This window comes from Suillus plorans, assembly GCF_016647745.1.
Source record: "Suillus plorans strain S12 chromosome Unknown HD556scaffold_9, whole genome shotgun sequence".
Taxonomy (NCBI): Eukaryota; Fungi; Basidiomycota; class Agaricomycetes; order Boletales; family Suillaceae; genus Suillus; species Suillus plorans.
The window spans coordinates 560,883-574,078 of record NW_024537393.1 but is presented as its reverse complement, the minus strand read 5'-3'; the positions used below and the strand labels follow the sequence as shown (position 1 = coordinate 574,078).

Sequence of the window (13,196 nt, the reverse complement as noted above, 5' to 3'; positions counted from 1 at the left end):
TGGAGCAGAGCATACTGATTGTGTTTGATGTATAGTTGTGGGAGTCTTGGGGCAATGCAGCGAGGGCGGGGATAGAGAACTTACCGAATCGTTGATGTCGGGAGTGCATTTCCTACGCCTCATCGGCTACAGCATGAGTTTACAGTATGTATCAGTATTTGGTTAGGGCACGTTCGCCAAACTCATGTCCGAACTGCAGACGGCTCCCCGGATGCCGGTGAATAATAAGAATATTATAATAATATTGCCCCATATCATTACTAACGCCGAAGAACAGCTGCAGACGGGTCTAATCGCAATTCTGACCTCCTCAACCTGATTAATGATAGGTTACACTGTTAAATTAGCAGTCTAAAGAAGTTATTAATATTTTGGAGGCCGCGGGTTTCATGCACGATCAACCTTTGAACCACTTAAGTGCTGACGGCCGATAAACGGCTAGGCTGAGTGCCACACTGTGTGACTGCGGCAGGTGGCTTTAATAAGGACAAGATCCAGGGAAAATGACTTACGGAAATGGATGTGAACGAGGTTACAATGTTGCGGAAGTAAACATAGTTCAAACTTTCCGCTGAAACACTGAAACAGCTACCACATAATGCGGATTACCGCTATGACCATTTTTTAGGATCCGCGACCCACAGCAAAAACAACTCAATATCGTCGGTCCGATCGGCATCGGAAAGACAAACAAGAGGTGATCGTGTAACCTAGGTCCAACTATGTACTAGACATTCGGATAAGCAAGATAGTTACACAGTACTGGCTGCGAACCCCCCTTTCGTACCTCGCAGTCGGCGCCCATCACGTTTTTCTGCGGAGTTCCCTGTACCAATGCGCACAGCGCAGCGTTTCCGCAACGTCCAGCAAAAAGGACTCAGATTGTGAGGAGTCGGACCGATCGGCATTGGGGAGCCAAAAGTTACTCTCTTGTTTACATTCCGAAATGGGACAATCCAGATTGCCGACTGCGTGAACATTTTCTGTCACGATCGATGATCAACGAGCTCCTTGGGGTGTATGTAGTCCAAGGGCAAATTGCACACTGGTGGAATAGTGCGTTCAGGTAGTCATTTCATTACCCTGGACTACATGGATCAATCTCTATGATTTAGTCCACATCGCGATCATCATGTTCTGTTCTCGTCAAAAGAAGGCGTTGCGAGGGGTTGATGAGGTTAACTTAAATACGCACTAGGTAATCGATAATGAGCTTCAAGGGCTCCTTCCATCTCCTCCGGCTCTGACGATTGCTCTCAGATTGCGACCGTACTTATAGTGAACACGTTGCCTTATGCCACTGGGCCGTGAACCGAAACTTGTTCGCAGCCAAGAGTCCAAGACTATTACACGTAGTGCAAACTTGGCGCTTCGAAGTAGAACAGGATAATTGGTTGGCATCGTAAGAAGTTGGGCTTGGTCCACAAATTAACGTTATGTGATACGGCAAGGACGGGGCCAAAGTCTTGGCATGTTCAAAACGACTACTGTACGGTGATAGAACGCAGGACTGCAGGGTCTTTTTGAGGAGTAGTTCAGGAGTTAGCTTGAGCCCCCCTCGATATCCACACACGGTTCGGGACAAGGAAGGATACGGAACGGCAGTGTCAGCCTGTGTCAGCACGACAGTTGCCGAGATTTGTGAATCTCAAAATAATCATTACGATTCTGACTAAATTAGGTTGGAACCTCCGTATTTGGTTTTATTTTGGTCGTTCGATCACTCTGATTTTTCCTCCAAATATATAAAGTCCGTTCATCGACGGGGCTGACACTCTCCCACTCCTTCATCCTCGCCCTCCTTGACACACCCGTCAATTCTCGTTCCAAAAGTGCCCAAGACACTATAGATATTTTCTGTAGGGCTTTCCCCTCCTCCCCCCCTCTCCATCGTTTCCCATGTCCGCGTCAAACGTGGCCAAGGAGCCCGGTCCACAAGGCGAAGAGTCGCCTGTTGTCCGCTCACCCTCTCCAGAAGAAAAGAAGAAAAGAGAGTACAAGGAATTCACTCATGACGAAGAGAAACCAACTCGTAGGTTTTTACCCTCTGACCGTGCTCCCCGATCTTACGTTAGCCCATTTCTACCCCAGATGCAAATGTCGACATGGCATTGGTGAGTAGTTGCCGTGCCTGCAGTTAGTATTGCTTTCTTAACCCGTTCGTTAGATTGAGTTGAAAGCGGAAGACCTCTACGATAAAGAAAAGGTTGACCTCGAGACCATCGTTATTGAGGATGTCTTCAAGCTCCTTCAATGTGGCGAGGATGGTCTCAATGATGAAGAGGCACAGCGTCGTATCGAACTCTTCGGTCCCAACAAGCTTGAGCAGGAAGAACAAAATGCGTTCTTACAGGCATGTTATGCTGCACACTTCTGCAGCGCTTCCGTTTACCTCTCTTCAATAGTTCTTGAGTTTCATGTGGAATCCCTTGTCCTGGGTCATGGAGGGAGCTGCACTTGTCGCCATTGTATTATCAAACGGTAATGGCCAACCACCAGACTGGGAGGATTTCATCGGTATCGTCCTTCTCCTTTTCATCAACTCCGCCATCGGTTTCTATGAAGAGCGTAACGCTGGTAATGCCGTCAAGGCACTTATGGATTCCCTCGCTCCCAAAGCAAAAGTCAGACGTAACGGCTCCTGGTTGGAAATCGAATCTTCAGGACTCGTTCCCGGTGATATGATCTCTTTCAAGATCGGTGACATTGTTCCCGCAGACTGTCGTTTGACAGAAGCCATCAACGTCTCCATTGACCAGGCTGCCCTTACGGGCGAGTCTCTTCCTCAGAGCAAGAAGTTGGGTGATCAGTGCTTCTCGTACGTCATCTTCGGTTTACTGCAGTGCTTGGCATTAAAGTCTACAATCTACTCCCAGGGGTTCGACGTGTAAGCAGGGTGAGGCGGAAGGTGTCGTAATTTCCACTGGCGCCAACACTTTCTTCGGACGGGCTGCTTCCCTCGTGGGCCAAGACGATGACACTACCGGTCATTTGCAGAAGATTCTTGCCCAGATTGGCTCGTTCTGCTTGGTATCGATCGGCATCTTTGTGCTCGCAGAGATTCTCGTACTCTATGCGGGCTTCCGCTACAGCTACCGTCGTGGTCTCAACAATATATTGGTGCTCTTGATCGGTGGTATCCCCATTGCCATGCCAACTGTCTTATCCGTCACTCTTGCCGTGGGTGCCCAACAATTGGCCAAGCACAAAGCCATTGTTACCCGTATCACCGCCATCGAAGAGTTGGCCGGTGTTACCATCCTTTGCTCCGACAAGACGGGTACGTTGACCACCAACAAACTTACCATCGATAGGGCCACCATTCGCACATACGGGCCCTTCTCTGCCGATGATGTCATGCTCCTTGCTGCCTACGCTTCTCGTACCGAGAACCAGGATGCCATTGATTCGGCTGTTGTTCAGGCTCTCGGTGATGTTTCACGTGCTCGTGCTGGAATTAAACTCCTTGACTTCAAGCCCTTCAACCCCGTTGACAAACGCACGGAGATCACTTACCGTGAAGAGTCGTCCGGCATGTTGAAACGCGTTACCAAGGGTATGACTGGTATCATCATCGAACTTTGCTCGCGCAACAAGACCGAGGAGCTTGAGAATAGACTTGAAGCTGATGTTGAGGAATTCGCTACGCGTGGTCTTCGTGCCCTCGCTGTTGCATACGAGGAGCTCGACGGCCAAGACCCAGAAGGTGAAGGTAACGGTCTCGAGCTCATTGGTCTTCTTGCCATCTTCGATCCCCCTCGTGAAGACACCAAGCAGACCATCGATGATGCTCTTGCTCTCGGCGTGAAGGTGAAGATGGTTACCGGTGACCAGCTTGCAATTGCGAAGGAGACTGGTCGTCGTCTTGGTCTCGGTGATCACATGTATCCCGCCAAGGTTCTCAAGGACGGCCCCGCTCCTGGTGGCAAACACTTGTCACTTGATGAGATGATTTTGGATGCCGATGGTTTCGCTGGTGTGTTCCCTGAGCACAAATATGAGATCGTCAAGCGTCTCCAGGGTCTTGGCCACCTGTGTGCCATGACTGGTGATGGTGCCAACGACGCTCCCGCTCTTTCCCGTGCCAATGTTGGTATTGCTGTTGAGGGTGCCACAGACGCTGCTCGTGGTGCTGCTGATATTGTGCTGACCGAACCCGGTCTTTCCACCATCGTCCACGCTATTCGCGGTTCGCGTGTCATCTTCCAGCGTATGCGCAACTACTCCATATACGCTTGCGCTGTCACCATCCGTATTGTTGTATGCTTCGCGATCCTTGCCTTCGCATTCAAGTTCGACTTCCCTCCCTTCATGGTCCTGATCATTGCCCTGCTGAATGACGGTACTATCATGACACTCTCAGTTGACCGCGTTTTGCCCTCAATGACACCTGATTCTTGGGACCTCGCTGAGATCTTCGCGTATGCCGTCGCTTATGGTATCTACCTGACTGCCTCGACGTAAGTAATACTTTTTCCACATCGCTGTCGAACTGAATCATATCCTGTAGTGTGGCACTGGTCACCATCATCTTGGAGACTACGTTCTTCTATGACAAATTCGGTGTCACCTTCAACGGGAATCCATCTCCTTCTGGTTCCAATGATTATCAGCTCCACATGATCGTCTACCTCCAAGTTGCTATCATCTCGCAAGCGTTGATCTTCGTCACCCGTTCGCACGGTTTCTTCTTCATGGAGCGCCCTTCTGTTGCTCTCTTCGGAGCATTCTGCGTTGCGCAGCTCGTGTCTTCGATTATCGCCGCCTACGCCAATTTCGGCTTCACGCAGATCCAGGCGATATCAGGTGGATGGATTGGTATTGTGTGGGTTTGGGTACGTATATCTATCGAGCCTTTTTCTGTGCTTTTGCTCACTCATGAATCCCTAGAACATCATTTGGTTTGCCCCTCTCGACTGGATCAAATTTGCGATGAAGGCCACTGTTATCAAGAAGCTTCGTCAACGTCACGAGGCAGCACAAGCAGCACAGGCCATCACTGGTGTCCCCATCACTCGCACCCAATCTCGCGCTGCTTCAATCCACGAATCGTTATACTCGAACCGTGTGTCGTTCATCCGCCGTGCTGCTCGCAAAGTCGGCTTCGGATCCAAGATTACGATGAAGCCCGAGGAGCTTCAACGCTTCAGCAGTATTCAAGCACAACGTACGGGTGCGACACTCGCTCGCAATCCCAGTCGTACCGCTGCTGCATAGACTTTGTGAGTTGTAGAAAGGGAACGAGTGTTCCGAGATCACCTGCAGCAAAGCAAAACGCATGGAACGATGTCACCTGTAATCTAATAGATATTATCAAGGCCCGCCGTCTCGCATGTGGTGTCATCCCTCTCTTTGCCTATTCCTACTCATTTCATGTCACCATCACACGTACATATATACGCATGGCATTGGATCTGGATACCTCGTGCCTGTTTCGTCGGTTGCTCTTGGTTTGATTTTCTGTGGTTCAGGCTATCTGACGTGTTTACTCTTTCCGACTTTCGACACCCACACTCTTTTTTTGCCGCTCTTCTCTATAACTAATGATTGATCGCTCAAGCAGTAGTGGGCCATTTAATAGTGCCACTCATGTATAGATTCCTGCGTTTGATATCATGAAATGTCCACACAGTACATATGTATTTCGTAATTACAATTTAAAGACAGATGTCGCTTCATCGCAGGCAATGGATCAATGGGATCCATCAATATCAAGGTCGATATATCAATGGTCTGATCAAAAAATTGATGTGGATACGCTTCGCTGTCGGAGACGGGAGAGCATCAAATTCGGGTTTCGAGGCATCCGAGTGGGTTTCCGGTCGTACAGGAAACCGAACCGTATCTTACTGCTTATTCCTGTGTCAGATGCATTGGAATCCCTAGGTGAGGAGAACGTTAGCATCCGTGGCGATGCGAGCGACGCCCGCCACCGCCGCGTCTGGCAAGATGCGCATATACGCGCACAATCAAATCAGGGACGGAAACATTTGAACGGAGATCTCGTCCCCGCCAGCTAACATCGTGCAGGAAGATACCACACCGGCAGACAAAATTGTGGAAAGAACACGCATGCATGCATGTCATACGCCACTCATTGTGTGAGTACATGTTGCCGCGGTCATCCCTGGAGATACGGCAGGCCAACGAATAAGCATAGTCTGGGAATGCATTCGGATAGTTCGGTTGTCCGTTTTAAAGTGTGGGCAGCCGCGACGAAAGGGCTAGAGGAACTATGATTCCGAATAGTACCCCGTTGTTGGCACGAGGACTCACATTTCGTGGGACTTGAAGCTTTTTGAAGTGTGCTGACAACGTCAATGCATTGTGCAGGGTACCTGATACTCGCTTCTGCTTGCCCATCCGGGGCTGACCGTGGTTGTTCGGTCAAACGTATGACAGATAGCGTCACGGATCCCCATGATTCAGATGGATAGCTCGGAACCCGGCAGTGGTTACGCAAATCAATTTACCTCCTGGGACGGGCTCCAGGGCAGGCTCGGTCAAACAGTCTTCCACATCATTTGTTATAGTAGTAGCGGGCACAAGGGTGTTCAATGCTACGGACCCCACTGCTCAGGCTCATCCTAGCGTTGATGAATCGTGGAAAAGAAGTTCTGGTGCCGGCGGTGCCGCAGGGTCCTGCTTTCCTAGGGCTGTCAGTGAAAGCCCTTGTCCATCATGATGCATGATGGGCCGATATTGACATGGACATCTAGCTAGGCCTTTCGTAGTATCTCAATCGGACGTGTGGGAGATACCAAACGTTGACTAGGACCTTCTCATAGCTATCGCGATAGCGCATATCGTAGGTTCCGCGATTATTCACACATCTATTTTCAAATGTTTTTGACCATCACCTGTGTGTTTCTAGTCGAAACATGCTAGAAATTTCTAGTCACCACTGGAATCGACTACTTATTCTTCGGCCGTGTACTATATGGATTTCAAACCAGATAACAACATCTGCGGACAAGGACTTGGTCGACCAGTCAGTGTCGGTGTCATCACAAGGAGCCGATGCAAAATTATCTGCAGAGGAAGATTTTCTGAAGTTGCAATGACCAGATTGCCACTGCTCGGCTTGCGAAGAGTCGGGACCTGCCTGCGAAGGATCAGGTTACGAGCAACTGGTATGCGAATCCGAGAGGCCATCTTGAGAAGTCCCATTCGTCGACATTCGAACCTTTGATCTCTGCCATATCTATGTCTAAATCGCAAATATGTTGTCCTTCTCAAACCAATCAAGCCCAGCTACGAATCCGATAGTGTGGTTACTCGCCAATTTCATGATAGCAGCTAGGCAACGCGCGGCTTGGGTTGTTATCGATGCCACTGAAATTAAAGCAGATTGCCGCTTTATTTCCGTTGTCTGAGGCAATTTTTTTGGCATCAGAGTGATACCGTGATCTTATAACGGATGTCTCGTCATGAACTATGCATCGATCCTAATGGTGGCATCGTCGCAAGCGCAATTATTGTGTATGTGCAAGCGTAGAAGGGCTGGTCGAGATACCGCCATTCTGGATTATCTGGCTACCGTGCCCTCGGACATTTCCCCAGAGGAAGATTCCTGGACCCAAAAGGAGATGAAGCTCCTTGGTTTCGATATTGGCTGTGAAATGTATGGGTTAGACTCTACTGTTGATCAGAATATTGACCACAACACCCAGAAGCCCTGCCATGTCCAACTTCAAGCCGGAGTTCATTGTGGTCATGCTGCGATTTGCACAAGGTTTTCAGTAAAGCACTGTCTCCCTCGCTTGACGCACTTGCCCGTCGAATTCATTGCCTTGGCACCATTGATAGGTTGGATTACCAAGACGTCGTTCGTGCGCTGGACGGACGGTGTCGGTATCGCTGCGAGTTACCTCCCACGAATTGCTACGCTGAGCGCCCGCGGCTTCGTCACGCAAGCTCTTTCTTTGACTTATAGGGAACCTACAAAGCCGAGTACTATACTTGTTGCAGACCCGCGGTTCTGGTAACTAAGCTATCACCTGTGACGCGGCATCCTCTCTTAACTCCATGTGTCGTCTTTAAGAACTTCGAACTGCCGCATCTCGGTCATCAACTAGCAATATCAAAGCTATGTCACGATCTCGGGTCAGTCCTGGCGTGGCCTACCTCACTCGTGGTTTGCTTTCTGTCATTTTTCCGACCGCTTCTTCCGTCATTATTATAGGACGTCTAGCCTGTCTGCAAAACTTTCCAGTCTCCCCATGGCTATTGTCGGCAATGGTTTGGGGTGCAATGCCTCTGGGGTTTGCAGCTTATATTTTCGTGGATGAGATATTGCAGCGACGAAAGGCCACTCGACTCGGTGCCAGACTCGTTCCTCGTATCCAGGGCAGATGGCCTGGAAATCTGGACAAGTTAGTGAACGTAATCCTGACGCTTGAGGTCGAATACCTTGGTATAGTTCTTGTTTTATGCATTCATGTTCGTGCTTGACTTTTGTCTAGGACAACCTGTGTTGGACGAGATGAAGGAACTTGGGCCGACTTTGAATTATCGGTGCTTATGGGAGGACTACATCGTGACCACGGAGCCCCAGCACGTTCAGGTAAGCTCCGATTTATGTCTAATGACGATACAACCAAGCTCCATACAGACAATTCTTGTAACTGATTTTCATAACTACGTCAAAGGTATGCCCATAAATCATAAATGCTGTCTATTTACATGTGATGACTTATGACTCGATGCAGGTGCAAAGTTCCGAGAAGCGGCTGATTCCATCCTTGGAACGGGGGTATTTAACTCGGATGGTAAGTGTGATTCAGAGAGCCTTTTACGTTGCGACTTACGCGTCGATTGAGGTGAAACATGGAAGTAAGCCATACATATGAAGATCGTTCCTGATAGGAAACCTTAGGCGCGCTTCTAGGCTTCACAGAACCATGACACGACCTTTCTTCACTCATGATCGGATAAGCCACTTTGAGATCTTTGACCGTCATGCGAATCGTGCTATCGCCTTGGCGAAGGACCGTTTCAGGATGGACATGGCAATTGACTTCCAAGTAGGACTTCAAGTCGGCATTTTGATATCTTTTGTTGAAAAACTACCGCAGGATCTCATCTCGAGATTTACACTCGACTCTGCATCGGAGTTCTTGTTTGGACATTGCATTGACTCACTTTCCGTCGAACTTCCTTTCCCCGATAACACGCTACAATCCACACATACCAAGCCTGGTCCGGGAGACAATGCTGCAGCCTTCACAAATGCCTTCTCTCAAGCTCAGCATGCAATTAGCCGTCGTGTCATCATTGGGGCAGCCTGGCCAATGATTGAGATTCTTGCTGACAGCACCGCGCGACATATGAAAGTGGTCGACAAATTTATAGATCCGATCCTAGAAGCCGCTCTGGCGAGGCATAGCACGGCTGCTAAATTAGAGGCAAATGAAACTGTGGAAGACCAAACCTTTTTGGACCATCTAATAAAGCTGACGTCGGGTGAGGTGGCACGTTACCTGGGAATTTCTGTTGTTGAAATATTCTTTTCAGACTTCAAAGTCATCAAAGACGAGACGTTAAACATATTGCTGGCGGGAAGAGATACAGTGAGCTTGCAATTACGTTTTGAGTCATCCATGTTGGTGACGAACAATATTAGACAGCCTCGACATTGACTTCGGCTATTTATTTACTTGCGATGCATCCAGAGATTCTCTCTCGACTTAGGGAGGAAATAATATCGAAGGTCGGGCCGACTCGCATGCCCACGTATGGGGATATCAAAGAGATGAAGTACCTCCAGGCCGTTCTCAATGGTGCATATCTTTGTTTTCTGCCGGACGTGGGGATGTCACTCATCTGTTTTAGAAACGATGCGCCTTTTCCCTGCCGTGTGAGTGATTGAATTTGATTTCAGACGTCGTCTTACCATACATGCCTAGCCCCTTTAATGTGAGGTATGTTTCCGGGCTACTTCAAAGATACGAGACTTGAACTACGAGCTTTCAGGGAAGCCGTACATGACACCACATTGACATCCCCCGAACCTGAGAAGAAGCCACTGTTTGTTCCAGGAGGAGCCGTGTACGTGTTCTATTTGATCGTTTAGATTCATCGCATGACTGCTTGAATGATTTCAGGGTCGTCTATTCAGTGTTCCTTATGCACAGGAGAACAGATCTATGGGGACCAGACGGTAAGGTGCTTGAACTTCGTCTACATATAAATTACTGATTCAATTGGACTTCGTGTTCCAGCGTTGGAGTTCGATCCGGATAGATGGCTCGACGAGCGCATGCAGAAATATCAACTTGCTAATCCCTTTATTTTCGTCCCATTTAACGCGGGACCGAGGATCTGCTTGGGGCAAAACGTACGTCGCTCGTGGAGTTATTCATTACCTCCACCCGTCTCATGCCCTGTTCCGTATCTCAGTTTGCCTACAACCAAATGTCGTTTATGCTTATTCGTTTGCTGCAAAACTTTTCTGCGATTGCATTATCCCCCGAGCCTGCAATGTGCCCACCTGCGTGGTGGACTGAGAAAGACGGTCGACAGGCCATCGAACGATTCAAGCCGAGAAACCACTTGACACTTTATGCCCAGGTGAGTCCCTCGGATATGATTTCCAGCCATCTAATTGGGTTCTCCTCACAGGGTGGTATGTGGGTCAAGATGGAAGCTGTAGATGACGTCGAAGTCATACAGTGACTAAATACGACTTTCTTGCTATATACAGGCACATCGACATGTCATATTACCAGTATTTTTTCTGTTTGAAGAATGGCCTACAAGTATAAAGCTTCCACACGAACAGATTTTTTATTAAACACAATTGATATATCAGCAGCCTTGTAAAGAACGAGAAGTAATGATTTTGTGACATATTTCAAAGAATGACGCGCTGTTCTAAACAGACCCTATAAGTAACACCCTATCATCCCAAACAACGAACGTTTCCATCGAATTCCGAGAATATGGCTCTTATATATAAATATTCGCTGTATGAGTGTCAGATTAATAAATGATTGTTCTAGTTGGAGGTCGCAGAGGTAGACGAAGTGGTTGCGAAGCCGACACGGTGGTTAGTGGTGTCGAAGACAGAGTAGAAGCGTTGACTGTAGGGCAGGTGATCAGCTTTATAACAAAGAAAGTCTTTAGATACATACAGGAATGAGTAACCGTTGATGAAGTCGAGACCACTACCAGAGTTGGTACCTATATCATTAATGACAAGGTAGATGCTATCGCTGCTACCACCGATGTCGGTGTTAAGGGAACGGGGCCAGATTTGGCCATTGGCGGTGAGGCCATAGTTGACACCACCGATGTTGAAGTTCAGGGTTTGCAGGTTGGCATACTGCGCAGAGGTGATCATCAAGAGGCCGGTGTTGTTATCCACCGTAGCACCAGTAGCAGATTGGTACTTTTGGAATGCATCTAGTATTATCCAGTCAGTCAGGGTGACCTGTTTATAACTAACTTGACATACCAGTGGCGATGAGAATGAGGGTGGTGCCAGTGTCGACAATACCAGCAGTCGCGGACAAAATGGTGGAGCTACCGTAGGTGATCGATTGATCGATGCCCCAGTAACTGCTAGCAGGCGATGTGGTTGTGAGAGGGACGTAATTTACTGAGCTCGTCGTCTTTGAGCTGTCGGAGCCACCAAAGGTGAGCTCGCCAGTGCTGCCACCAGGAGCAAAGTAGACTCCGAGTGCTTCAGTGCCAATGGTACCCTTGCTGTAAAGATTGTCGGTGACAGTGGGGACTGAATCAACATTGGAAACGGTGCCCTGCGTCAGGTCAGTCGGTCCGACACCAAGAATTCCATCGAAGTTAGTGAAGCCTGTTGAAGTCGTTGCGGCACCGATAGATTGTCCGGTAATAACCAAACCAGAACTGAGAGTAACTGTGTCCAAGTACTCCTCTCCTGAAAAGCTGCCGGAACCATAATTGACGGACTAAAGAGTTGTTATGAGCAACTTTTTTTTAGCAAAAGGCGTGAAAAGACGTACAACAGAGTTGCCAGTATCTACACTAGTGCTGGTGGTTTTGTATGGGGTATTTGCACCCACCCAGGTGTTGGAGCTGCCCGTATCAATAAGGAGCGTGTCTGAAAATTTATTTAGTCGAAGATATCTGGGGCCACCCGACAACAAGTCTTACACTGATTTGCAGGGCTGCCGACACCAACTTGGGCAGTGTAAACAGTGGCAGCATTAGTGATGCTGAACGAGGAGCTGCCAGCGCGCTTGTGACCAGATTGCTGCATCGCCTGAGCACGAGCCCTGTCAGCGGCAGCGATATTGAGAGTATCAGCCCTAGCGTTCACTCTAGCGGTGAAGCCGAGGGTTGACGAAGATTCACGGCGCAGGGGGGACGCGTCCACAACGGACAGCGCAATGAGAACAGTAGAAAGGAGAGTCTTGGAAGGGAACATCTCGAAGATTTGAAGGTACTGGGTGAGGAATGAGATCAGCTGGAAGTGAGGCTTCAATCATGAATGCAAAGACTTTATATATGTCGTGGCCTCCACCTTAACCATGCGATACCCATAGTATCGAGTCGTGTAGGACTCGGAACGTGCTGTATTTTCGTCCTATCCTAGGGGGTTACGAGATGTCGATAAGAGCTTGCCTGCAAAAATCCCTCTTCCAAAATCAATATTGCTGCATGCCGTCGTCACAATAAAATGATTCATTGCTATAGAGATTAGAGAGCCCAGAGTTCCATTTTGACAACTGATCAGCAGTAGCATATGATTGACCGGACTGTGAGCATGGCGGTATTCCAGATCGCCATCATGATCAAGAACGTTGCCTACCACGTTCCATAATTAGTGCAAAGAACATAGTGTTTCGCCTATCAAACAGAGTTGGTAGATGACCCTGACATTGTCCCCCGTTAACACGGCAAACCTTCCCGAAATGTGCATGAGGGCTATACATTTTCAGACTCGTTGTAATTAATAATAGCAGTGTAACTGAAAACACACCATGGAGAACCACACACATAGCCAGTACCGCCCCAGGTAACGAGAAATCTTCATGCTATGATCTCAAGTATTGCGGCTTGGAGACCTAACGTGACACGCACGTTATGTCTGGCAGTTACCAAGCCCGTACAGTGACGTCACTTATGCGATAATCGAGGGCTGCCTACGCACCGCGGGTCAGAATCTGTGGAGTACTCAACGTTTTGAACGAGGCCGCCTGGACACTGGCTAG

At 48.6% G+C, this 13,196-nt stretch overlaps 4 protein-coding genes across 4 annotated transcripts; 3 read left to right on the top strand and 1 right to left on the bottom strand.

The window, feature by feature from the left end:
• Positions 1-1,899: 1,899 nt before the first annotated feature.
• On the top strand, positions 1,900-5,217 carry HD556DRAFT_1305128 (uncharacterized protein; the record flags this gene model as incomplete). The annotated part of the gene is given in 7 exon segments (XM_041299746.1): positions 1,900-2,032; positions 2,092-2,114; positions 2,168-2,386; positions 2,406-2,818; positions 2,877-4,460; positions 4,511-4,835; positions 4,891-5,217. The coding sequence occupies 7 exon segments, from the start codon at positions 1,900-1,902 to the stop codon at positions 5,215-5,217; spliced, it is 3,024 nt and encodes a 1,007-aa protein (XP_041164345.1).
• A 2,213-nt stretch (positions 5,218-7,430) lies between these two features.
• On the top strand, positions 7,431-7,746 carry HD556DRAFT_1439214 (uncharacterized protein; the record flags this gene model as incomplete). Its single annotated transcript, XM_041305937.1, has 2 exons — positions 7,431-7,624; positions 7,674-7,746. The coding sequence occupies 2 exons, from the start codon at positions 7,431-7,433 to the stop codon at positions 7,744-7,746; spliced, it is 267 nt and encodes an 88-aa protein (XP_041164344.1).
• A 173-nt stretch (positions 7,747-7,919) lies between these two features.
• HD556DRAFT_1030315 (cytochrome P450) lies at positions 7,920-10,838 on the top strand. Its single transcript, XM_041295933.1, has 16 exons — positions 7,920-8,416; positions 8,466-8,566; positions 8,615-8,651; positions 8,712-8,771; positions 8,823-8,835; positions 8,891-9,026; positions 9,078-9,465; positions 9,517-9,572; positions 9,626-9,782; positions 9,835-9,859; positions 9,909-9,923; positions 9,976-10,050; positions 10,107-10,162; positions 10,224-10,339; positions 10,402-10,572; positions 10,624-10,838. The coding sequence occupies exons 1-16, from the start codon at positions 8,092-8,094 to the stop codon at positions 10,675-10,677; spliced, it is 1,785 nt and encodes a 594-aa protein (XP_041164343.1). The 5' UTR covers positions 7,920-8,091; the 3' UTR covers positions 10,678-10,838.
• HD556DRAFT_1029825 (acid protease) lies at positions 10,839-12,488 on the bottom strand. Its single transcript, XM_041295931.1, has 5 exons — positions 12,136-12,488; positions 11,985-12,082; positions 11,459-11,930; positions 11,136-11,406; positions 10,839-11,084 (listed from the first exon to the last, which is right to left on the bottom strand). The coding sequence occupies exons 1-5, from the start codon at positions 12,407-12,409 to the stop codon at positions 11,000-11,002; spliced, it is 1,200 nt and encodes a 399-aa protein (XP_041164342.1). The 5' UTR covers positions 12,410-12,488; the 3' UTR covers positions 10,839-10,999.
• Positions 12,489-13,196: the final 708 nt, after the last annotated feature.